The sequence below is a fragment of the Rhinolophus hipposideros genome (genome assembly GCF_964194185.1).
Source record: "Rhinolophus hipposideros genome assembly, chromosome: 13".
Taxonomy (NCBI): domain Eukaryota; kingdom Metazoa; phylum Chordata; class Mammalia; order Chiroptera; family Rhinolophidae; genus Rhinolophus; species Rhinolophus hipposideros.
Window position 1 is genome coordinate 32,048,962 of NC_138059.1, and position 27,551 is coordinate 32,076,512.

The 27,551-nt window shown below is 36.4% G+C and overlaps 1 protein-coding gene across 1 annotated transcript in view; it reads left to right on the plus strand.

Moving 5' to 3' along the window:
* RGS22 (regulator of G protein signaling 22) overlaps positions 1-27,551 on the plus strand; it is a 207,539-nt gene that overhangs the window by 130,957 nt on the left and 49,031 nt on the right. Inside the window, exons 15-20 of the mRNA XM_081070808.1 lie at positions 16,489-16,683; positions 18,709-18,801; positions 20,912-21,084; positions 22,014-22,176; positions 24,976-25,134; positions 27,221-27,289. Coding sequence (XP_080926934.1) covers positions 16,489-16,683; positions 18,709-18,801; positions 20,912-21,084; positions 22,014-22,176; positions 24,976-25,134; positions 27,221-27,289 — 852 coding nt within the window. The remainder of the gene's footprint in view (positions 1-16,488; positions 16,684-18,708; positions 18,802-20,911; positions 21,085-22,013; positions 22,177-24,975; positions 25,135-27,220; positions 27,290-27,551) is intronic.

A 27,551-nucleotide genomic window follows, 5' to 3' on the forward strand; every position in this document is an offset into this window, starting at 1 on the left:
CAGTTGGCAGAAAAGCGGACAGCAGGTCGCACGTCATGTGAATCCAGCCTCCAGTGAGACTATAATGGTATGACTCCCCTACCTATGGCTGTGTGGGTGTTCCTTTTTGGCATCACTATATCCTGTGTTCTTATGTGGGAGCGGGAGCTGAGACCACACATGACACCCCACGTGACACCAGGATACTCAAACAATGTTTCTAACCCATTGTTGTGCAGGGTGGCCTATGCGATCTCTGGTCCCACTCCCCACATAAGAACGCAGGATATGGCTAGGCCAAAAAGGAACACTCACGGAGCCATAGATAGGGGAGTTATACCACTATATTCTCGCTGGCGGCATCTGCCTCTCTGCAACCCGCTCTTGCTAGCTCAGCCACCATCTTCTTGCTAGCCCTCATTTTTCTGCTAGCGTTGCCACAGCAGTTATATTAGTGGCCAATGGCTCACTGGTTACAGCTCACAGCCAACTAACCACAGCTGATGGCCATCCAATCACAGTTGATGGCCATTTACTACCTGAGCCAGCACCTTTCTACGTGAGGCCGAGAGACTGGAAACTGCACTCCTGGCTCTGTCCCCACACTCCACCCCTACAGGGTCTCGCTTCACAATCTATGTGGTGACAAGCGTCTTCCGTGAGGGTCCCTGTGTGAGGAGCCTGGAGGTGAATGCAATATCCTGGACACAGCCAGGCTCTTGGGGCACAGCCAGGGTTTCTCAGGGCACCACCAGTCCTTCTGGGCACAGCCAGACTTCCTGGGCTTCTTAGGGTACCACCAGTATTCCCGGACACAGCCAGGGTTCTCAGGGCACTGCCACTCTTTCTGGGCTCAGCCAGACTTCCTGGACTCAGCCAGGGCTCTCAGCACTGCCACTCTCTCTGGGCCTCTCAGGGTACTATGCTGGAACAACAGCAACTAACAGTCAAGGTGCTTACGTATTCTCAATGGCGGCCGGTCAAGACACAAACGCAAACATCTGCTAGTTCCACTGCATAGTGGTATGTTCAACCGGTCCATTAAATTAGGGATAAAAGGCAATTCTCCATAGTCCGTAGTCATTCGCCAGGGCTGTTCTGGGGGTGAGGGATGACCTTGACCTCACCCTCAGCTCCCACGGAGGGCTCAGCAAGCGTTTCCTCCTGGGACAAGTCCTGCATCCGGGCTGCCTCAGCAAGAACTTCCCAGCCCACAGGGCTGCAATGACCTTTGCTTTCTCCAGCGTGTGCTGGTTGGGGAACCATCCATCTCTTCCCACCCCTCCACAGGGGTCCAGCTCTCCGGCAGCTGCTCCTCCTCGTCTTCCTCAGACTCATGCACAAATTGCTCATGCACAAAGCACTTTGGAGAGCTTTGGCCGGCACCGTACCCTGCTTGCTGCACCATTTGTCGTGCAGGGAGTCACACAGGGTCTCTGGTCCCTCTGCAATATGTGGTGAGGCCAAAAAGGAACACCCACGGAGCCATAGATAGGGGAGTTATACCACTATACTCTCGCTGGTGGCATCCGCCTCTCTGCAATCCGCTCTTGCTAGCTCAGCCACCATCTTCTTGCTAGCCCCCATTTTTTGCTAGCATATCCACAGCAGTTGTATTAGTGGCCAATGGCTCACTGGTTACAGCTGACGGGCAACTAGCCACAGCTGATGGCCATCCAATCACAGTTGACAGCCATTTACTAGCTGAGTCAGCACCTTTGCACGTGAGGCTGACAGCCTGGAAACTGCACTCCGGGCTCTGTCCCCACACCCATAGACTGTTTTATTTAGCTACCATGTAGCATAATCTCTACAGTACATCAACTTAAAAGTAATTTGTATCATCGTTACAAAAATTTTTAAAACAGCTCATCATCAAAATGACGGCGTGAGGTGAGCCTCTGTAAATCTCCCCTGGATTTTACAACTATTGAACAACTATAACTCCACAAAGGACTTCCTACACAACAGACAGGCAAGACGAAGAGGCCCACTACTGAATTCACCTAAAGGTGGGCGAATAGCGTGAACAGGGGAGGAGGGAAGGGAGAAGTGCGGAGACGGAGCCGCGCGGGTGCAGGATGCAGACCTGGCTCAGTGCTCCGAACTTGCTGCATCCCAGAACTACCGCAGCTGCGGGAGAGGGAAGGACTCGGACTGCTAGGGCTCTGCTTATGGGCCACAGGGCTGAGGGGGCAGCATATAACACAGCTAAACCCAACACTCACAGGAGAGACTTCGGAGAAAAGACTGAGGGAAAAAGGCTGAAAATGGTGGTTTAAGCCCTCGCTGTGCAGCAGAGAATGGAAGCCTTAGGCACCGAGACTAGCTGCCCCCTCCTTACCCTCCCAGAACTCACCTAGCAACCATCTGCCCAGTGCTAGAAGCAGAATAGTAGCAGTGTCAGGTCAAAAGAAAAGAATGTTTGCTGTTCTGAGGACTGTGGACCACAGACACATATTCGCAGCCCAACTAGTTCTGGCAAAGGGGAGGGAGCTGTGGAGCAGGACCGCTGTGGTGATGGTCACTGCCATTGCTCTAGGCCACCCCTCACAACTAACCCTGTCCCTGGTCCCACCTATCTGGCCAGATCACTGCAGGGATAAACAGAACTACTGAAACATACGGACTCTGAATCTGGTGCAGGAAGAGCTTTGGAACCCCTGTGACCCAGGCAAACTGTTAACAGAGGAGAAACCCGTATCCCAGGAATCCCTCCATTGTGTGAGAAGCTGGAATAGTGCAGAAAAAACATAGCACTACCGTGCGAGAGAGAAAAAAAGGCTACAGTCAGAGAGAAAACATTCTATCAACAAGTACTGGAAAACAAAAGAAAGACCTCTTCCTATAACCTGTTGCAGAAGCCACTCCTGTAGATATCTAGGAAAAGAAATAATAAATCAGTAATTGCCATGAATAACCAAGGCAAGAAGACCACTCAGAAAGAAAGTGAAAAGTCTCCAGAAAGATATGGAAATATGTGACTTAAATGACAGAGAATTCAAGATTGCAATTCTGAAAAAACTGAACGAGATGCAAGAAAACACAGAAACGCAATTTAACGAACTCAGAAACACAATGAAATAACAACATGAGCATTTTATGAAAGAGATTGAAATTTTAAAAAAGAACCAAATAGAATTTTTGGAGATTAAGAACTCAATAGAAGAAATCAAGAATGAAATAACCAGCTTAGGTGGTAGAATTGACCAGATGGAGGAAACAATCAGTGACATCGAAGATAGGAACCTGGAAATTACACAGATGGAAGAAGAAAGAGACTTGAGACTTAAAAGAAATGAAAGAACTCTACAAGAACTTTCTGACTCTATTGGAAAGAGCAATATAAGAATAATGGGCATACCAGAAGGAGAAGAAAGAGAGAAGGGAACAGAGAATATATTCAAACAAATTGTTCATGAGAACTTCCCAAACTTGTGGACAGAACGGGATCCTTGAATCCAAGAAGCAAATAGAACACCTAATTACCTCAATCCCAACAGGCCTTCTCCAAGGCACATTGTATTGAATCTGTCTATAATCAACGACAAAGAAAGAATCCTCAAGGCAGCCAGGGAAAAGAAGACAGTATCCTACAAAGGAAAGCCCATTAAATTATCATTAGATTTTTCAGCAGAAACTCTACAAGCCAGGAGGGAGTGAAAACAAATATTCAAACTATTGAAAGAGAGAAATTATGAACCAAGAATAATATATCCAGCAAAGATATCCTTTAGATATGAAGGAGGAATAAAGACCTTTCCAGACATACAGAAGCTGAGGGAATTTTCTAATACACGACCTGCACTACAAGAAATACTAAAGGAGGCTATCTAACCACCATCAACAGGGACAATTTGTGGCAACCAAAACATAAAACGGGGGAAAGTAAAGGCCTGAAGTGGAATATGGGAATGGAGAAAGTAAGCATGCTGAAGAAACTGGAAGACTCTAAATATCAAACTTTCTTTTACATAAACTTAAGGGTAACCACTTAAAAAAATCCAGAACTAAAATATATACAGTAATAAAGAAAAAACAGAGGGAAAATCATAGAATACCACCACACAGAAATAATAGACAACAACAAAAAGGCAAAGAAACAATGGACACAAAGCCTTACCAGAAAGCTAAAGATAGAATGACAGGAAATCTTCACATATTAATAGTCACCCTAAATGTAAATGGACTGAACTCACCAATAAAAAGGCACAGAGTAGCACATTGGATCAAAAAACTAACCCCAACGGTATGCTGTCTCCAAGAGACACATCTCAGCTACAAGGACAAGCATAGACTCAAAGTGAAAGGGTGGAAATTGACACTCCAAGCAAATGGTACCCAGAGAAAATCAGGTATAGCCATAATGATATCAGATGAAACAGACTTCAGGGTGAAAAAGTTAACAAGATACAAGATGGACATTTCATAATGGTAAAGGGGACTATACAACAAGAAGACATAAGAGTCATCAATATTTATGCCCCCAATCAGGGAGCACCGAAATATACCAAGCAACTACTAACAGAACAAAAGGGAGAAATTGACCAAAACACAATTATACTAGGAGACTTAAATACATCATTGACAGCTATGGATAGATTATCCAAACAGAAAATAAATAGCGAAATAGCAGCCCTAAATGCAACATTAGATGAAATGGACATATTTGACATATATAGAGCATTTCATCCTAAAACATCAGACTATACATTCTTTTCTAGTGTACATGGAACATTCTCAAGGATAAACCATAGATTGGGACATAAAATCAGCCTCAGCAAATTTAAGAAGATTGAAATCATACCAAGCATATTCTCTGATCACAAGGCTTTGAAATTGGATATCAACTGCAAAAAGAAAGCAGGAAAAACCACAAATACATGGAGATTAAACAACATACTTTTAAATAACAACCGGGTCAAAGAAGAAATTAGAGGAGAGATCAAAAGATACATAGAAACAAATGCCAATGAAAATGCATCCAACCAAAATTTTTGAGATGCAGCGAAATCAGTTTAAGAGGGAAATTTATATCATTACAGGCCTATCTCAAGAAACAAGGAAAATCCTTGGGTTGCCCTGGCTCAGGCGGTTAGAGCTCCACGCTCCTAACTCTGAAGGCTGCCGGTTCAATTCCCACATGGCCCGTGGGCTATCAACCACAAGGTAGCCAGTTCAATTCCTAGAGTCTCGCAAGGGTTGGTGGGCTCCTCCCCCTGCAAATAAGATTGAACACGGCACCTTGAGCTGAGCTGCCACTGAGCTTTTGGATGGCTCAGTTGGTTGTAGCCCGGGCTCTCAACCACAAGATTGCCGGTTTGACTCCCATAAGGGATGGTGCGCAGCGCCCTCTGAAACTAGCAGTGGCAACGGGACCTGGAGCTGAGCTGCGCACTCCACAACTAAGACTGAAAGGACAACAACTTGGCTTGGAAAAAAAAAGTCCTGGAAGTACACACTGTTCCCCAATAAAGTCCTGTGCCCCTTCCCCCATACAATCTTTAAAAAAAAAAAAAAACAAAGAAGAAAAATCCCAAATAGATAACCTCACGTTACAACTTAAAGAACTAGAAAACGAAGAACAAATGAAACCCAAGGTCAGCAGAAGACAGGAAATAAAAATCAGAGCAGAACTAAATGAAATAGAGAACAAAAAGGCAATAGAAAAACTTAATGTGACAAAGAGCTGGTTCTTTGAAAACATTAACAAAATTGACAAACCCTTGGCTATACTCACTAAGATAAAAAGAGAAAAGACACAAATTAACAAAATCAGAAATCAAAAAGGAGAAGTTATCATGGACACCACAGAAATACAAAGGATCATGCAAGAATACTATGAAGGACTATATGCCACCAAGTTCAATAACCTAGAAGAAATAGACAAGTTCTTAGAAACATATAGCCTTCCTAGGCTGAACCATGAAGAACTGGAAAATCTAAACAAGCCGATCACCAGTAACGAAATTGAATCATTCATCCAAAACCTTCCCAAAAGCAAAAGTCTTGGACCAGGTGGCTTCACTAGTGAATTCTACCAAACCTTCAAAGAGGATCTAATACCAATCCTGCTCAAACTCTTCCAAAAAATGAAGAAGAGACAGTGCTCCCTTATTCATTTTATGAGGCCAACATTACCCTGATACCAAAACCTGGTAAGGACAACACAAAAAAAGAGAACTACAGACCAATATCTCTGATGAACAGACCAATGCTCTGATGAACAGATGCAAAAATCCTAAACAAAACTCTGGCAAATCGAATACAACAATGCATTAAAAAGATTATTCATCACAATCAAGTGGGGTTCATCCCCGGGGCACAAGGATGGTTCAACATCCGCAAATCCATCAAAGTGATACATCCCATAAACAAAATAAAGGACAAAAATCTTATGATTATATCAATTGATGCAGAAAAAGCATTTGACATAATACAACATCCATTTATGATTAAAACACTTAATAAAATATGTGTAGAAGGAAAATACGTTAACATAATAAAGGCCAAATATGACAAACCCTCAGCTAATCTCATAATTAATGGTGAAAAACTGAAGCCCTTTGCTCTACCTTCAGGAACACGACAGGGCTGTTCCCTATCACCTCTGCTTTTCAACGTAGTGTTGGAAGTCCTCACCAGAGCAATCAGGCTAGTGAAAGAAATAAAAGGCACCCAAATTGGAAATGAAGAAGTTAAATTGTCACTCTTTGCAGATGACATGATGCTATATATAGAAAACTCTAAAGACTCCACCAAAAAGCTGTTAGAAACAATCAAGGAATACAGTAAAGTTGCTGGCTACAAAATCAAGGTACAAAAGTCCATTGCATTCCTATATAGTAACAATGAAATCTCAGAAAAAGAAATACAAAAAACAATTCCTTTTGCAACTGTAGCAAAAAGAATAAAATACCTAGGAATACACTTAACTAAGGATATGAGGGACCTATGTGCTGCAAACTATAAGATACTTTTGAAAGAAATTGAAGAAGACACAAAGAAATGGAAAGACATTCCGTGCTCATGGATTGGAAGAATCAACATAGTTAAAATGGCCATATTACCCAAAGCAATATGCAGATTTAATGCAATCCCCATCAACATCCTAATGGCATTTTTTAAAGAAATAGAACAAAAAATTATCAGATTTGTTTGGAACCACAAGAGACCCCGAATAGCCACCGCAATCTAAGAAAAAAGAACAATACTGGAGGTATCACAATCCCTGACTTTAGCTTGTACTACAGGGCTACAATAATCAAAACAGCATGGTATTGGCAGAAAAACAGACACATAGACCAATGGAATAGAATTGAGAACCCAGAAATAAAACCACATAAGTATGGACAGATAATTTTTGACAAAGAAGCAAAAAACATACAATGGAGAAAAGACAGCCTCTTCAATAAATGGTGCTGGGAGAGTTGGATAGCCACATGTAAAAGAATGAAACTGGACTGCTGTCTGTCACCATGTACCAAAATTAATTCAAAGTGGATCAAAGACTTAAGCATAAGACCTGACACAATAAACTACATAGAAGAAAACATAGGTACTAAACTTATGGACCTTGGGTTCAAAGAGCATTTTATGAATTTGACTCCAAAGGCAAGGGAAGTAAAAGCTAAAATAAACAAATGGGACTATATGAAACTTAAAAGCTTCTGCACAACAAAAGAAACCATCGACAAAATAAAGAGGCAACCGACTGAATGGGAGAAGATTTTTGCAAACAGTGTCTCCGATAAGGAGCTAATATCCAAAATATACAGGGAACTCATGAAACTCAACAACAGCAAAACAAACAACCCAAATAAAAAATGGGCAGAGGACCTGAAGAGACATTTCTCCAAAGAGGACATACAAATGGCAAATAGATATGAAAAAATGTTCAACATCACTAATCATCAGAGAAATGCAAATAAAAACCACAATGAGATATCACCTCACCCCAGTCAGAATGGCTATCATCAACAAGACAAATAGTAACAAGTGTTGTAGAGGCTGTGGAGAAAAAGGAACCCTCATACACTGTTGGTGGGAATGCAGACTGGTGCAGCCACTATGGAAGGCAGTGTGGAGGTTCCTCAAAAAATTACGAATAGAATTACCATATGATCCAGCAATCCCTCTACTGGGTATCTACCCAGAATATCTGAAAACATTTATACATAAAGACACGTGTACTCCAATGTTAATTGCAGCTTTGTTTACGGTGGCCAAGACATGGAAACAACCAAAATGTCCTTCGATAGATGAATGGATAAAGAAGTTGTTGTATGTATACACAATGGAATACTATGCGGCGGTAAGAAAAGATGATATAGGAACATTTGTGACAACATGGATGGATCTTGAGAGTATGATGCTAAGCAAAATAAGTCAGACAGAAAAAGCAGAGAACCATGATTTCACTGATATGTGGTATATAAACCAAAAAGAACAAAAGAACAAGACAAGCAAATGAGAAACAAAAACTCATAGACACAGACAATAGTTTAGTGGTTACCAGAGGTTAAGGGGGTTGGGGGGTGGGAGATGAGGGTAAGGGGGATCAAATATATGGTGATGGAAGGAGAACTGACTCTGGGTGGTGAACACACAATGGGATTTATAGATGATGTAATATAGAGTTGTACACCTGAAATCTATGTAATTTTACTAATAATTGTCACCCCAATAAATTTTTTAAAAAAAGAAAAAAAATTTTAAATGTGTTCAGTTTTTAAAGTTTGTTTCATATTTATATGATTATATCCCTTGTATTTGTTATATATTTGTTATAGACATTTGCCAGTTATTCACTTATAGATTGTCCCTGGATTATTAGAAACACCTATTAGAAGACATTTTCAGATTCTAATAGCATAATTCAGTTGAATTGCTATACATTTACTGTGTGGCCTAGCAAAGAATTGACAATCAAATTCAATTCTCCCCTCCTTACTCCCTTAACTACCTTTGTCCCTACCACCCTGGGGAGGTGAAGAAGAGGGGACGGAGCCCAAAGAAAGACGATAAATATGTATAATGTGGACGCTGGACAGCATGGCGAGGATGACCTTTCAAGCTCCTTTCTAATGCTTCCAGTCCTGTGATTTTATCGTATGGCTGGTGAAGAACCAGGGAGGTGGGCAGAGTATGTTGTTCTTAAGGATTATGGTGGTTGTCATAGTGGGGGTTGATACTTGAACAAAGAGCAACTACTTGGTTGATAATGAACAATGTTCTAATAAACTGGTTGTGGGGAAGCCACATATACACATAAATACCTAAATTTAGGTGCAATCAGAGAAGGGAAATAAAATATTTTAAAAATCTTATTAAGATTTTCATTTAGTGCATTTATTCTTAACAAGCAAGTCTATGAAGCTTCAGTCCAAGTTCTAAATAAAATATTCCTGGTTTGAGATTTTGGCTTTTAACATCTATTCATTTCATATGGTTGCAAATTAGACAAATGTATGTATCTTCGCAAGGAATATCCTCTGCCTTTCTTTTCTTTATTTTCAGCTTTAAATATATGTCTGGCATTTCTAGGAGACACTAGAAAACACAAACACAAAGTGTTTTCTAGTAAACTAAAACACAAGTGTTTTAGAGACACTTCACAATTTTATCTAACTGGTAATAGTTAAATATAGGGAGAACATGAAACTTACAATCTAAACCAGAACTCTTTTGAGAGTGAAAAGGGAACTATTAATAATTATGCCAAGACAGTAGGCTTAAACTGGAATGGGGACATATGGCTACCCTAATTACAGTTCCTTGAGACTATGGGACATGCAGCTAAATACCACAATACGCATGAATCCCTATGGCTTCATAGAGCAGAGTGTAAGTTCAGAAAGGAACGTAGCAGATAGTAGCCTGGAAAGGGTCTGACCTAGCTTGGTCAGAAGACTGTGTTTTATTATGTTTATTGTTGGGATGGAACTGCTGCTACTTATTTCTTCCTCATGTTTTTATACTTGTTCTTGTCAATATTTCCTTGTTTCATTGAAGAGATTAAATTTGTAGGACTTGCATTTGAGGAAGAAAGAGAAGAAAATAGGGGGTCAAAGAATGGGCTGTGATTATTATGTTACTAATGAAAACTAGAAACACAGGAGGAAGGAAAGCCTTCAGAAACTAGGAAAAGATCATTATTATATTGCTGAGTCATGAGTTTGAGGGTCCATGGCTATCTAAGTAGGAATAACAAGTAGGCAGCTTGATGCAAAGATTTGAAGTTCAGGAAAGAAATCAGATCTAAAGCTACTAAGGTTGGACCCTTAATTTCATGAACTTTCCACCATGCACTTACACGGTGGAAAGTTCGCGAACTTAATTGTCTGCCCTTTCGTGTGTGTGTGTGTGTGTGTGTGTGTGTGTGTGTGTGTTTGTGTGTGTGTGTGTGTGTATTTGGATTTCTTCCACATATAGTTGACTGTTAAGTCTCTGAAAATGAATGCAGTCTTTTATTCATTTATTCATCCTTTTATTCATTAGAAATTTAGCATTGTGCTAGGTGCCAGGGATCAGTAATAAACTGATAACTATAATTTTAAAAAAAGTAGATCCAATCTGTCTTCATAGAGCTTGTGGTTCAGTAGGAGAGACGTAGACATACAGGGTTCCTTGGGAGCACATGAGAATGATACCTAAGCCAGACTTCAGGAGTCAAGAAAGATTGAGTCCATTAGGATGAATAGAAGCTTAGCAAAATGGGGAAAAGAGGTTAAGAGTGGAGTACATAGAGTGCATAGTGTGAAAGTCCTATGAGAGACTGGCATGTGTGAGAAACTGAAAGAATGTGAACTGATAACGAATATAGTTGAACAGAGAACTTTAATGAATGCCTTCCTTTAAGTGGGGAATAGAGGAAAAGGAATCAACAAAGGAGCATAAGAGTGGAAATTGAGAATCAGAAGAAATTGTTGAAAGCGGAGGAGAGTCAAGAAGGAGAAGATAATTAATTTTGTTAAAGCTGCATAAGGAATCAAATAGGATGAAGATTAAGGAGAGAAGCTATTGAATTGGTGATTATGTGTGTTTTAGTGATCTTAGAGATCAGTTTCATTGGTCTGAAAACCAGACTGCAGTAGATTGAGGAGAGTGAAAAGTGAATATAAAGATTTGTAGAGAAGAGAATATGAGAAGTAGGGTGATAGTTTGTGGGTAAAACAGTCAGGAAAAACATTTTAAGATGGGAAAGATACCTCATTTGAACACCTTTAGGCCATAAGAATGGAGATGGAATCAATGGAAAGGTAGATTAAGGAAACAAGGCATTAAAGAAATAATTGATGTTGCAAGGTTCTGGGGGAATGGAGTCGAGAGCGCAATACATGGTTTAGTCTTGGAAAAGAGTCTGTCTGTGAAACGTCAGAGAAAGAAAAAGATTTAGATGAAAGCTCTAGAAAGGAAAGATGAAGGCATTTATACCAGTGGTTTCTCCTAAGTTAAGTGGGAGATAATGTCTACTGAAAGTGAAGAAACATGAGTATACAGTTGAGGGTTTTAAAGGGGATGGCAAAGTTTAGAAATGGGGAGATGGAGTTGATTAGACACAAGCAAAAACTTACCAAGCTTTGCAATCACAGCTGGAGTGGGTTTATTTATTTATTTTTGTCAATTTATCATAGAGCCAATTATCACAGTTTTTATTGGGAGCTTGAGGATAGAGTTGGAAAAATGAATGAATGATTAAGCTGACCCAAAATTGGGTTTTGACAAGGCAGAAGATCAAGGTGGGAAGAATTAGGGATTTTTGTAAGAGTAAGTTGACATGATGAACAGTCTTCAGTCCCAGCTGTGTAATAAAGTAAGAGAAACTAGGTGCATGACTTATTTAGAGGACAGGAAGAAGCCACCGATTGTGTCGAAGGTAAACAAAAGGTTGTTGAGAGATATAAAAGGATGAAGAGTAATGTTCAGAAAGAGGAAGCTGTGCCATTAATATAATAAGTGGAAAAGTGAAATGAAGCTCATTCTGAAAAAAAAAAATCATACAGCAACATTTCAGATGGTAGAAACCCAAGCCGATTGGATACAGTTACATAAAGAGATCTGGCTTTAACATGGCATCCTGAAATGTCCACCACGGTATAGTGATAGACTATCTAGAGCCTTTCATAGAACTGTTATAGCAGTAGATTTTAAAAATAAGATATGAGTAGTGAAGGCAAAACTGGGAGTGAAAGAAAAGGAAATAGATTTGGGTATCCACCAGCAGCTGACCAATCACTGTTGTTCTAGTTACCATTTCAACTTCTTTGGTACTTTACCCTTTTTACTGTTATGTTTTTAAATCAAAGGAATCGTCCTGATTTCTGTACAAAGAGTTTGTGGCACATCAAGTCTTTTTAAACTACAGTGCTGAATGTAGCTGACCCAATGACAAAGCAATTGCTTTATTTTGCAATTAGAGGGTATTCCTATCCAAATATACCCAGACTACTGATTTTTAACCTAAGTGATTTGGGGAGTCAAATTTACTTTCTTTTGAGGTAAATTTGAAATTATTGAAGCAAATTCTGGAAATGTTTAATGTTAATTTGATCATTTTAGTCTTAATTTCCTAATTTACCTTAGATTAAGGAATCTTATTTTAATTAGTTCACTTTTTAAAGCTTCCAACTCAGAAAATGTTTAAGAATAGATTTGAATCTGATAAAATACTAGTTTGTTAGATTACTTAGACTTAAAAGTGATTTTTCTAAATAACTCCTAAGGTTAGAAAAATGTGTTCTCTGTGTGTGTGTGTGTGTGTGTGCGCGTGTGTGCGCGCACACACACATGTGTAAAGCAAATTTTATTTTAAATATTATATAATAATTTGGTAAGAGTATGGTTCACTTTGGACTATTTAACCCAGTTGATTATGTGCCTATATTGTAGGGAAGTAAGTTTGCAGACTACAGAACGCCTAATTAGGCAGAACATCTCAAATGGCTCTTAAATATGCCCCTTCTCTCATATGTCACAACACTTAGGAAGAAAGAGATGTTCTCTGCTGTGGTTCAAGACTCATCTTTTAATAACTTCAAAAAAATTTGCAACCTGCTCCATTTGCTAATTTCTCCTCTCTTAACCTCATTAATCTTATCTAAAGTGTCTTTTAAGTTCTCTTTAATCTTCCTAGAAATTTTCAATACATGACTAATGAAATTTCTTCCTACCTTTTCTCTTTTATCATCTTGAAGCTTTTTAAACATCCACACGAATAGCCCTTATAACATGTATGCTGTATGCTATAGTGTTTCTTTTTTTCTTTTTTTAGGCAGAACCCCCAGTTGTGAAATGTGGAATCACTGATGGGAGAAAAATCATGGGGGTGGCTAGTGTTTCTTAACTTACCCATTTCCATTTTTAAAATTTTTTTATTTCTCTTAAGTTAACTATGGGATTGCCATATATGTGAATCCATCGTAAATTGGAACTATTCAGCTTTAGATTTTGAACTCTGATACTCCTCTTTCAGATCATAATTTCACTTTAGGCCACTAATCTCCCATTTATCCATTTAGTAATTATTTATTGAGTGCCTATTATATGCTGAACTTTATAGTACTCCCTTTTCTTTAAAAGAGTACTATATGAAAAGGTTGGTTTTACTTTTTTTTTAATTATTCTATATTTCCTTTATCTTCACCTCTAGTTCTTTGATACTCCACATGTATTATTGTATTACTGTCCTGATTCTAACCTGATTTGATTTCCTACCTATAATAGGCCTCACAGTAGATCATTTCAACTACACTTTAACCTGCACCTTCATTTCTGACTTCTTTTCCTTAGACTCTTTCATTATTTCCTCTGACTTTATTCATTATTATTTTTTACAATCAATATTTCTTGATATTCACCTACATATTTATGCTTTCTGTTATTCTCTATTCCATCCTGCTCTTGTCTAGGGCCTCCTTTCAGCTAATTAATTTTAATTATTTAACGATGGATGTTCTATTTCTGTTTGCTGATTTATTTTTTTTTGCTCTCATTTTGGAAGGGTAGTTTTGCTGAGTATATAATTACAGGTTAGAAGCTATTTTCTCTTGGCATTTTAAGGACTCATTTAAGAACTGATTAGAGGCTGGAGTCTATACCTGGACCACACCTGATCTTGAGGGTGTTTTAAGAGCCTAGGGGCTTCCTCACTGGCAGGTCCTAAACTATAATAATCCTTATCTTCAGCGTTGAGAAACTTCCACAACCTCCACTTATAAAGGACTTTGGCTGTTATTCTGTGTGAGATGAAAAGTCACTGGAGAGTTTGAGTAGAGGAGTGAAATGCAAAGTGATTTCTCTGTTTGCTGTGGTAAGAAAAGACTATAAGAAAGCAGGAAGGAACCTGGGACAACCAGTTAAGAGGCTATTGTAAAAAGAGCAGGCAAGAAATGAAGATGGCATATAATTTCTTGTTTGATTATTAAAATAACTTGCAAACTGCCTCAAATCTTGATCTACTTGATCATTTCTCACTCCCGATACCACAGTGATTTATTTCTAAAAAATTCATGTCCAATGATGCCACTTCTCAGAAATTCCCCATTATATATCTTTAGATAAAAATTCAAATTCCTTACCAAAGAATAAAAGATCATATCCTTGCTCTGGTGCCTGCCTCTTTTTATAGCATCCTCTTTTATTCTCTTTCCTGTAGCCAACGTTATCTATTTGAAGCCAGAATCTCCTCACAAGTTATAAAACCCCTTAGGTCTCCATGCCTTGCTTATGTTTTCCTTCTTCTTGAACCATCATTATCATCAACTTCCTTCTCATGTCTAATTGACTCCAACTCATCTTTAAAGATTCAGTTTAAGGATAAGAGAAGCTTCTCTTGGAAGAGTTTCTGAACTTTTCTTTCCCCATTCCAAGACATAAATGCATCTTTTCTGTGAATTTAGTACAATTCAATAAACATTTATGGCATCTATTCTCTGCCAAGAACAGTTTTAAGAGTTGGAGAATCACAGATGAATAAGCTGCAGTATTTGCCCTCAAGGACCTTGTTCCAGAAGAAAAGACATATAAATACATAATTGCATTATAGTGTGATATTTGTAACAGTAGAAAAGTATGATCTTAGGAGGAGGGTGTGAGTGAAGTATTTCTAGAGGAAGAGAAATCCATGTTGACTTTAAAGAATAAATTAGAGTTTATCAAGCAGACAAGGTGCATGGGGTAGGGTGAATATCCAAGATTGAAGGAACAATATGCAATGGTATGGAGTGGCAAAACAGCAAGGTTTAAGGAAATTACAGAATATTGGTGTTTGAGTATAAAGTTTAAAAGATGATTAATGGGAGATGAGCTTGAAAAGAATCGACAGGTAATCAGTAAAGATCTTATTTGCAATGCATACCAACCACTGTGGTACTTATCACACTGTATTATAACCACTGGTTTTCATCTCCATGGGCTCCTTCAGGGCAGGCATTGTGTCTTATTTATTAATCTTTGCATACATAGCACTTATCCACGTGTCTAAGATGTAGTGAACATTCAGTAAATGCTTATACTATTAATGTGGACCCTTTAAAACTTTTAAAAGATTATTTTACATAAGACTATTATTTGATATTTGGTAGAAATCTATCTATCTATCTATCTATCTATCTATCTATCAATCATTATCTCTCTATCTATTGTCTAGGTTGAGTCTGGAAATTATCAGGTCCAAAGTTTAAGTATAAAGATTAAATAGAAATAAAACACAATTAGAGATTCTTAATAACTGCATTTAAATTTGATGTGCAGGGCATGACATATCCAGTGTGTAACATTTTAAAAATAAAATGTTATTAAAGTGCATCTCAGATTTAAGTAGCTATTATTGAGAGACAAGACAAATGAGTAGAATGAAATAGACATTTATGCAGCTTTGTTTAGGAAGCTGGAAGTTCTATCTACTTCTTTCCATTCACTCTTATTTCCTTCTTGTATCTCATCCACAGCATTGGACAGCAGATGGAGACAATTTTACAGCAGAAAGGGATAAGTAGCAACAGTCTTAAGAATTCTGAAACTCAGTTGGGTAGAGCAGGTAGTCTTCTGAGTCTGTAGACTATAAGATTAGTAACCAGCTTTTCAGCCCTAATGTGTTCTTGCCTCTTGTTTTCAAATGGGCATTTCAAACCACTGGAAAGTAGCACATATATGTTAGAAATGCCATGAGCATAAGGAGGAAAAGGAGACATATAACCTGTAACCAATCATAATAATCCATAGTAGTGATCTGAGAAAAATTGGAATATCTAAATCACCTACTCTTGTGCAAGAACCACTGGCTAATTGACTAATTACCGATGAAGAAATAGGAAAAGAAAATGAAAAGCAGTCTTTTGAATAAATACATTGCTTTGCCTTAAGTAGTTTTACACATCTTTTCAAGAAAAAAAAATCACTTGAACTTGTTTGCCTTCTCTTATCTTTCAAAAAATACCTTTGCTGAGGAATCTGCTAACCATTATGGCTTCTCCCAACATCCTTTCCTTTCTCTTCCTTCTCCCTTAGTATCTTTTTGCTACGTATGTTGCTCCTTCAGCTACCCTTGACATTGGACTCCAACAGGAAAAGAAAAAAGAAATTTATATGAAAATACAACCACCTTTTGAAGACCTTTTTGACACAGCAGAAGAATATATTCTTCTCCTCCTACTTGAGCCCTGGACAAAGATGGTAAAGTCAGACCAAGTTGCTTACAGACAGGTAATGTGGCACTGATAAATTGTATGTGAACCATTCAGGTTTACTACAAAACTGATGATAAGCAGTGTTAAGTCACAAGAGAAAAACTGAAAAAGTTCTCACACAGGCCACGGATTCAGAGTTAAGATTTGGGCACGCTCAAAATTGGGGCAGGGCAAGTATTAACTTTTTTTTTTTTTTTTGGCCAGTTTCCCTATTGTCTCCTAACAAAAGATTTAAATCGATGTAATTTTTTGTTCTCTGTACAAATATGTCAGCAGAGCGAAATCTGAATTTTGATTTCCTGTGAATCAACAAAATATGCATGATAATATACTGGCTTTGTTCCTTCTTGCCATTTCTCAGAAGTGGCCTTAATTTTGATTAATGGAAAAAGCCCGTTTAATTTTATGCTGGATGAGTTACAGTTAATATTACACCCATGGAAAATATAAACGTTTCATATGTATTGTGGAAAGCACATTCCTTGACTTCAGTGCTGCTCATTTAAAGCATCCCCAGATGTTCATCAGGTCAGACTGCTTGATGGGAGGAAAGTTTCAACACATCTCTTTTGATTCCAAAGGAGGTCACTTGAAGCCTCAGTGCTAAAATATTTTCCCTAGTCTTATTGATGGGTGGAGGAAATTTCTTTAAATATTTATTTTGAATCACAAATTAAAACTATCCATGGTTATTTTTTATATTAAGCTAATGCATGGACCCTGTATATGAGGTCTTTTCAGGTGGGACTGCTATCTTTGTAGTGCTATTCTTTATTCATATCTCCTCAACAACTTCTTAGTCACTTCTACAGAAAGGATCGGTTAGCTAATTAAGATAAAATTAGTACCAAAACTCAGTGGTTAGAGTTACCTGATTGGATTTTAAGTAAAACAACCCTTATGGCTTACTAAATTCAATGACTAAATTAATTAAGTTTTCATTCCTGATTTTTCTTTGTCCGGAAAAATTAGCATTGCAACATTTCTACCACAAAAATACACATATTACACTAGGAAAATTAGGATATCGTATGAAATTAAAAACAAATTCTCTCTAGTAATTTTAAATATGATGTATGATGTAGAAGAAAATGGACGTGAGATATGGTTCTGAGATTGTATAAAAGATTTAGAATTATAACTAACTTTCCCAAACCAAAAAGTTTTGGCATTAGTAATGATTCTTATAAAAGTGCATGGGACAAACATACACTCTTTTTAATAAGAGGGAAAAGAAACAAATCTCTCTTAATTCTAGAAACGTCCTTAAATTCAGCCCAGAGGACTTCTCTAAAAATCCAACTGACTGAATTACATGTGCATTCGTAGACTCTTTCCCAAAAAGGATAACCAAGGAGACTACCAAACCAGCTACTAAATACAGAAAGTTCTCAGTCAGCCAAATTCATTCTTCCCTGAAACAGAAATGGAGAATGATCTTGTTCTCCTGACTACATAAAACAGAGCACTACACACTAGAAGGCTGAGACCTACTATGAGGTTTAATTTGATGATTAACTCTCTTCTCTCTTGTTGCAGCAATAAAACCTTTGCTCACAGATTAATAAGAATGGAGTCCGGTTATTCCTTGTTCTTCTGCGAATTATTTGGTCCTTAAACCTAGGAGTGCCTACCTTCATGACTATTACCCTGTTATGAATAGAAACTTGAAATGTGACCCAACATATTTGCATTGTTCGTTAGTTCACAAGGGGTGTCCAGAGAGGAGAAATGATTTTTAGTGGCACTATATATATCATTACATAGAAATGTATGTATTGTTTTATCGCATGCATTCAAAATCTGACTTTGCTGTAGTTAATATTTTTTATTGGTCTTCCTGCTCTTGCCTCCAAACTAATTTACTTTATTGGCAAGTATATTTGTTTTTTATTATTTATTTATTTATTTATTTTTATTTATTTTATATTTTTTTGTTTTTGTTTTTTAGCCCACTGTTATTGGAAATTGTACATTGTTTCCCCACTTTTTCATAATGCACATTCTATTGATGTTGCAAGCTTTATTATTGTGTTACTAGGTGGAGCTGGTAGAAGAAACTCGACAGCTAGACTCCACATACTTCAGAAAGCTTCAGGCTTTACATAAAGAGACATCTTCCAAGAAACCTGAGGTAAGGCAACTCTCTACTTAGAAAAACAAATTTCTATCCTGGGAGGATTACCACTGTGTATACTGGCGGGGATGCGAGGTGGGGAGTAGGAGATCATCCATTGAGGAGACCATATATTGATAAACTAGGGAATAGGCAGTTTCATTTTTCTGGGCTTCTTTGTCTAGTATGGAACATTTTATTGTGTTACATTTTATTGACACATTTAACAAATTCAAAAAAAAAAAAAAAGCGGATGAGGTTGTACAGGGAGCCACGCTACTCATCTGCCTTAGCTAAGAGCCTTCAAACCACATTATATTCCTTTGAATGTTATTGGTTATTTTCCATATGGCAGCAACTATGTTGTTAAGTCACAACAGAGTTAAATTGAGTTTTCCAAACACAAAAGGAGTTGTTGTGTGACAGCAGTATGCAAAACAATTAAAAAATATATGGAAAGAATTTGGGGAAGTCAGTAAAAAGACCATAGCATTAACTAGGATATGAAAGTTCTATTTTGATTTATAAATTTGAAACTTTTGGATTGGCTAAGTAAACCATGATAGATCCATAGAGCAATAAACTTAAAGGCGTATCTACATAAAAATGAGTTTAGATTCATATTTATTGACATGGAAAATTCTCAGGACCGATTACATAAAGAAGTAGCGAACAAAAACACTGGTATTGTATGATCTTATTTATATAAAATTATATATGTATTTCTACAAGAGAGGTATCTGGAAAGATATTCACCAAAATGGTAAAGATAGTCAGCTCTGGGTGGTAAGGTTTCAGGTGATTTTTACTTTCTTCTTTGTATCTATCTGAAATTTTTATTCTCTTACAATAAAGTTTTACAAAAACAGTAAAGTTATTTTTAAAATGTAACCGTCATGATTGTTGCCTCATTAACACAGAAGTTCTCTATTTGAGACACTACTAAGTAATATCTTAGAAAGGCTACATAAAAATCTATAAGGTAGCACATTATAAAGTTGTATTATAGACTTTATGAACTAAAATTTATAACACTGCATTATCCTTCTACCTATGAATAATTGATTTTGAAAATATTGGCAGTTTATCTTATGATCTGATGTTTTTCAAAAACAAATAGGGAGATAAATTAATTATATAAGGAATTATAAATGGAAGGGTTTTTCAAAGAATAAGCCTCTCTAGCTCTTTGCCCTGCAGGGTTTGTAAACTATCTGTAAAACATCAGTGGTCTTTAAAATACCCCCAAATTAACTTTTATATGAAGGAGATTATATTTAAATAATGTAATCTTTATTAGAAAAGCAACTTTCATTACTCTATAACTTTTGAAATTAAGTTCTAGATAAAAGAATGTTTTATATTCATGTTTTATATTCATGATATATTATTAAGAAAAAGAACCAAGTTACAAAACCAAAAATAGTTATATAGTCCTGTCTTCAGTTTTAATAAACTACATATGTGTAAACAAAAAAGACTACACACACACACACACACACCCACACCCACACACCAGGGGTGCCAAAAAAATGTATACAAGTGGACACTTTGGTCAACATTGTTCAAGCAGTAGTTCGCCGTAGGCAGAAGTGTCTGGACGCTGATGGAAACCACTTTGAACACCTCTTGTAATTGCAGAAGTCATATGTGACTTGTATTCATCTTTTGTTATCGGTATATATTGAGTATCATGATTGTAATAGTTTTCCTTTCTTAAAATATGTATACATATTTTGGTACCTTCTGTATATATAAATGTTAATGATGGTTATCTCTGAATGGTAGTATGTGTATGCTTTTTGTTTCCTTCTTTTCATTGCAAAAGACATTACTTCTATATTAACAAAAATCATAAAGTTAATATTTGATAAAAAGATATATAATAAATGTTTACTAAATGTTCCTGAAAAGAAGGGAATGGAATGCAAAGGAACAGGAATGGAATGGGAAGGACTTTGATATGAGTTAGAACCATTCTAGATTCTAGATTCTTTACCCAGTTCTACCATTGACTTGTTAAATGACATTGGCCTAATAGTTAATTTTTATCTCAGTTTCTCTATTTAAATTTGAAAAATAATGTGTTGTGTTTAAGAGATTTTTATGAAAAGTATTATTTCACTAGGACACTACTTGTGAAATTGGAACTGGTAGTTCACCACTTCCTGATGTCTCTAAACAAACAGAATACTGGAATTATGTTCCTGCAGAATATAAGCATTTTAATTTTAATGATCTGCTGAACAACAAACTGGAGTTTGAACATTTCCGTCAGTTTCTTGAGGCTCATTCTTCAAGGTAAGGAACATAACCATTGTAAAATGTATTTGTCTCTTAAAACATTTTTTCTAAGTTACTTATGTTTTTTAACCTACTTATTTTGATTCAACATATTATAACAGTGATTTGGTTCTAGATTGTACCCATGTTGGTAAATAGAATGAGCATAATTATCTGAAATCTATGTGGATAACTTTTTGTAGGGAGTGCATATTTGTAATAGCAACCTCCAAAATGTTATTTTAAGTGGTTAAACAATATTTGTTGATACATTTAGCATTGGATAAGTTAAAACACAAGTATATTTTTATTCTTTTCCCTTTCTGCTGGTTTTTTTCCTTTTGCATTTTTCTAGACAGGTGCTTCAATTACTATTTCTGAGTACTGACTCTTATATTTCACTAAGCTATTGAAATTAGCATAATATTTTGTAATTTTTATCACAAATGAAACAGAGTTTTGCACAGAATCTTAGAACCTTATTATGTATTTATCTAATATAAACTGAAGCATTGATCATTTTTTTCCAATAATTTTCTCTCAAGTTAGCAGAAACTAGTTAGATGTGGGACCCAAATTTTACATACATAATTTCCCTTCTTCATGATGAGGATTATTCTAAATTTAGCATGTGCCAAATAGACATGCAATACGTGGAAATGTTCCCATATCTGAAACTGATAGTACTACTCCATCCTTAATGGAAGAACTCTGAGACCCTACCAACAATGGTGATAGAGTCTTTTCTGATCCCAGGACTCCTGGTGTTCATTCATATATTTAGCCAGGATGAGACAATATTATACTCACTAGTTCCACGATCTAATCAGTTGTGCTAACTAGTCGAGACAACATCTTTCTAAGTTCTGTCAAAATAAGAACTTTGGTGTTTAGTAGAAGTGAGAGAAATAAATAAGGGTTGTACTTTGTTTTTGTTTTCATTTTAGCATGGACCTTATGTGCTGGACAGACATTGAGCAGCTCCGAAGAATAACTCACGAAGATAGAAAGGAAAGGGAGGCAAAATCGATATATATTAAAAACAAATACCTAAATAAAAAATATTTCTTTGGACCCAACAGTCCAGCTTCTCTAAGTCAGCAGGACCAGGTATCAACCTGCAAACATATTTTCTATATTGAAGTATGAAAACCAGTAATTTATTTCTTTTTGCCAACAATCTGAAAGTCATTCTTTTTCCTTTTGCTTTTATGACTTTATATTAGACACTTTTGATATCTCATTTTTTTAGGTATTCACAAGTGTCTATAAATTAAATGTCTTTAAATTTCACTCAAGTATTACATATTAAAATGTGTTATTTTAAAAATTAATTTATAGAATAAAAAAACTTTTATTCATCCACTGATCTATTCATTCAGCAAATATGGGTAACTGTGATATGCTAGACACGTTCTAGGTATTCAGGATAAGTGGTGAACAAGGCAGACAAAGTCCTTTCAACAAGCAGGAAAACAGCTATTAAGCTTTATCTTTGCCTCTCTTCTGTTCTTCTCTTAACTGATATTACTCCAAACATAACTGATCTTTGAAAAATCCTGTTTGCCATTGTATTGTCCCCCCAAAACTATTTTCATTGACCAAGAACATAGGTTTGGACATTTTGTTGGGCCAAAGTCATATGGCCTTAATCACAACTTATTAATAACCACAGTTCATTATTTATAGCAAAAATGTCAGATTGGGATTCAGCAGTGGGTTTGAGCATTCACCTAATGCTTTGATCACATGAACTATGGCTCCATTTTTAATGCTTTTAAAAAAGAGAATTAAGTGTTAATTTATTTAGTTTGAAGTTTGTAGTACAACATTGCTACCTAGAGATCAAATGCTAGCATTTGATTTTTTTATATTGGTAATTTAAATGGATGCATATTCTGATGGTATACATTTATAAAATACAAATCTCAGATTAATGCTAAATCAGTAAATTAAAGAAAAACTCAGAAGTGTTAGTAAGTCGGGCCTATCAAATTAAAAAGCTAGATCTTTGGGGAGGGGAATAAGCAAAAGACTTTGCGAGTAAGAGGAAGCAGCAGTTGTAGAATTAAGCAACTTTTGACAAAAATGCCTTGCCATTAGTTCCCTGAGATACAAATCAGGGATGTGTTAGCAAAAGAGGTCAGGTATTTCAATAAGCACAAGCATGAAATAAACACATGAAAAGCATTTGTTTTCTATTTGGCTTGTGCTACATCGCATGAGGTTTCATGGTATCTGATGCTACTGTGTGAACCTTCCATAGTATAACACGCTGAGAATTTAAAATTCAGTGGAGAAAGTCACCCATTGCTATCACAGCAAATGTTTGTACTTACTACAAAGGTATTTTCCCAATGACCCTCTTCCCTCATCTTTGTCTTTACTTTTATTTTTGTTTACTTATTTTATACTTAAGGATATTTGTATCACTTGACGTTTCATATAAATGATGCTAGTTCTAATTTCAGTTGCGTGGCCAATTTGCTCTCCTTTTGAATTTAAAATTACATTTATTTGTCTTTTTTTTAAAATTAAAGTTTATTGAGGTGACGATCATTAGTAAAGTTACATAGATTTCAGGTGTACAATTCTGTATTACATCATCTATGTATCACGTCTTGTGTTCACCACCCAGAGTCAGTTCTCTTTCCATCACTATATATTTGATCCCCTTTACCCTTTTTTGTTTTTTTAAAAGATTTTTATTAAAATATAGTTAACATACAATATTATATTAGTTTCAGGTGTACACAGTAGTTATTCAACATTTATGTATCTAAAGAAGTGATCACCATGATAAGTCCAGCAACCATCTGACACCGTATCACACTATCACAATATTATTGACTATATTTTCTATGCTTTACATTACATCCCCATGACTTATTTGTTCAATTTGTTCTTTGATTAGCAAAGTGGTCTTAGCTCTTTTTCTTTTTTTATACAAAAACTGTATTATTGCTAACATTATTTGATTAATATTGAAGTATGGCTAAGAGGGTTTCTCTTTTGTTTTTATGTAAAACAGTATTATTAGTAGGATTTGCTTAATCTTATTAATCATAGGAGAGCTAAGAAGAAGGTAATTTTTCCATTGAGCAGTACAAAAATTTCGAGTGGTACACAAAAACAGGAAAAGGAATGATTTATAGTAAGAAATAGCCATTAGTAGCTTGTTGAAGCCAATAATACAGAAGCAAGATTTGGGCCCCAAAGAAATTGTGTTTTATAAAATGTGCTACCTGTGCAAATCAGAGATTATTGTCTATATAACCTGGCCTTTTCTGCTTCCTGCTTCCTCTATATTCTTCTTAGAAGTTGTTGGAGCAGCCCTACTTTGCTACCACTGCCATTATCCCACCATTGATAACCCAATATTTGTTGGTATTATACATGTTTATAATACCTGAATTAAGGTGGTCTCTTAACTAATGCCTCATTTTCATCATACACAAAAGAAAATGATTTCTCAAATAAGTTAATTCGACTAGAATCACAGATTCATATATTAGAACTAGAAGAGAACTTAGAAAACTAATACACGAATGCCCTCATTTTACACTTGAAGATACTGAGGCCATGAGGTAGTGGGGGTGAGAAACGACATTGATTGTGGTCTCACAGGGTAAAAAGCCCATTTCTATGTTCTTTGAACTATAACATAAGCAAAAATCATATATCCAAAACAACCATTGCATAAAGCACAATTCTCTGTTTGATGTTAGAGGAGTTACCTGTCTTTACTATATACAATATAGCAAGGAGATATTTTATAAGAAATGAAAATTGTGCTATCTGTCAGGTGCTCAGCAAATAGTTTGGGGGTGATTGAATAAATTAATGACTCTTAGTGTTTCTTTACCAAAACAGAAGTTTGTAGTTTCTGAGTCATTTTTATTTTCTTAGATAATGAATTTAAGTGGTGGCTGGGGGAAGAATCTCCATGAGCAGCTTGATGCAACTGTGCTAATTGAAATTCAGAAGCATGCCCTAAATAAGCTAGAAAATGTGTGGTTGCCATTGTTTCTTGCAAGTGAACAGTTTGCAGGACGTCAAAAGATAAAGGTATGTAAATTAGTACTATCGTCTTTGGATAACCGTTGACAGTGCCTCTCAAGACATTAAATATACATGCATATTGACCCTCCCATTGTACTTCTGTGGCCTCATCGTTAAGAGTGTGGAATCAGACATCCTAAGTTTTAATCTCAATACTGCCATATATTAATTGTATAACTTTAAGTCCCATAACCTTAGTTTTCTTATTTGAAAAAAATCGGGTTAATAAGACTAATTGCTCCATAAGATTGTTGTGAAGATTAAATAAAATGATGTATATTTAGTTTATTGGATGTGTGGCCCACAAGAAACACTCAAATATTATCTATTAATATGTTTGCTATTTTTTATATTGTTATTATTAAGTTCTTACATAGATAGCCAAGGATGTACAAGGAAGAATAGTTAAATGAATTATGATAATTCCATACTATGGAAAACTGCAGAGTTCCATATAAAATGAGATTATAAAAATGAGATTAAAATATAAATAGAAATTTCTACAGGTACTGATATGAAGATGTTACTTGTTGAGTGAAAAAATCAGGATGCAGAACAATATATAGAAGATAATATTATATATACTTTTATCTCTCTTTTTTCTTCCTTTCTTTATCTGTCATCTATCTATCTACCTATCTACCTATCTATCTATCTATCTATCTATCTATCTATCTATCTATCTATCATCTTTATCTTTATGTTTATGTAAAAAGATCTAAAAAAATCTGCCTCCTGGGAATGGGCCTGGGGAGTAAGAAGGATTTTTACTTTTACTTTGTAAAGTGGGGTAGTTCTTTTTCCTTTGTTTTGTTTTTATTTTATAAGAAGCATGTATTACCTTGATAATTTAAAATGTCATTATCACACCTAAAAACAGGCAAACTTGATCTTTACAAAAATAATACAAGGGGCAGAGAGCATGTAATGCTGGACTTGAGTATGCAAAGCACATTAGTAATGATGAGGACTAAACCTAAAAATCAGCCTACTGTATTCATTTTATCCAATACTTTGAGGCTTACTTACCTAGAAATATCCTTACTCTTGTGAGACCTTAAGTTATGGAAAACACAGTACAGCTGGGAACATAGAATTTATAGTCTGGAGAAGAGCTGATTTGTCTTCGGCAAAAAGTTCATGGAAATAAGCTTTGGGACAACTCAAATTTCCTCATTTCTTTCTGCAGTTTAATTCCTCTATCCTATATTAATTACTCTCTATCCAAAACTAAGTGTATTTGGCTTACTAATATTATTTACCACATTTTTCTTACTATGTTTACCACAATGATTTTATTGTAACTTATGGCCGTTTCTGGATTTAGCATTCTTTGGGTGGCCAACAACATAAACCGATTCTGGAAACCTTAAGCCAAAGACAAAAGAGAAGGGAGGGAATATATTAAAAAATGGTGCTGAAGCATCTCACACACTTAGGGAAAGAGTTGACACCAAGCTTTAGAAAGGTCTGGAGCCAGGACAGCTGTGGGAACCCAGCAAGAAGAATGTGCAGGTCTTTGCCCCAGGTTGTGGCTGTCAGAAAGACTCAGCCGCAGTCTTTCTGCAGTCTTGCCCATTTCTCTAGGTCAGCTTCTGGACCTATCTGCTATGGAAGAGATGTAGGGTCACATAGCACAGATTTGGCAGGAGTGGTTCCCAAGAAAGGAAAATTACTGTGAGTCAGCAGTAAGTTCAAGAAATATCTACTGTATTTCCTGCCTCTGTGAACTTTTCTACTCTTCTAAAATTAGTTGTGCCTAGAAAACAGCCAAAAATCTGGGAAGTCCTAAATATCTCTCCAGCTTCAGTTTCTATGTGACCCAAAGTGGAACTATTATCTACATTTGGGGAATACAGTCTGCTATTATTATCTCCAGTTTGCAGATGAAGAAACTGTTCAGGACAGAGAACTTGAGTGACTGGCCCAAGGACCTTGGCAGAATTTAAGACTGATCCTCTTTCTTCTGAACTGCACTATTTCTTGTCCATGCTGACTTTTGCCTCATTTTTAAAGCTATTAAATTAGTAAATGATTTCAAAACTTTAGACATTCTAAATAACTGGAATAAAATAACTGGTTTTGCTTTTAGGTACAGATGAGAGACATAGCTGAAGAGCTCTTACTACAGAAACATGAAAGGAAAATTGGGGTCTGGAAGGCAAGTAATATTTGTTATATTCTTCCTCCTGTAAATTCTACTCTCAAAGTGTTATTTTTCTTCCTCTTCTTTAAAAAAAACCCACAACTTTATGAGAGTTTACTTGAGCCAAACTGACAACATATGCCAAGGAGCAAGATCTCAAATATTCCCTACTCCTCATTGTAGACACTGCTTCCTAAGCCACCCACTGGCCACTGATACTTTTCTTAATTAGCTGATGGGCTCTAGCAGAACGTGTCATGCTACCAGAGCTGCCTTG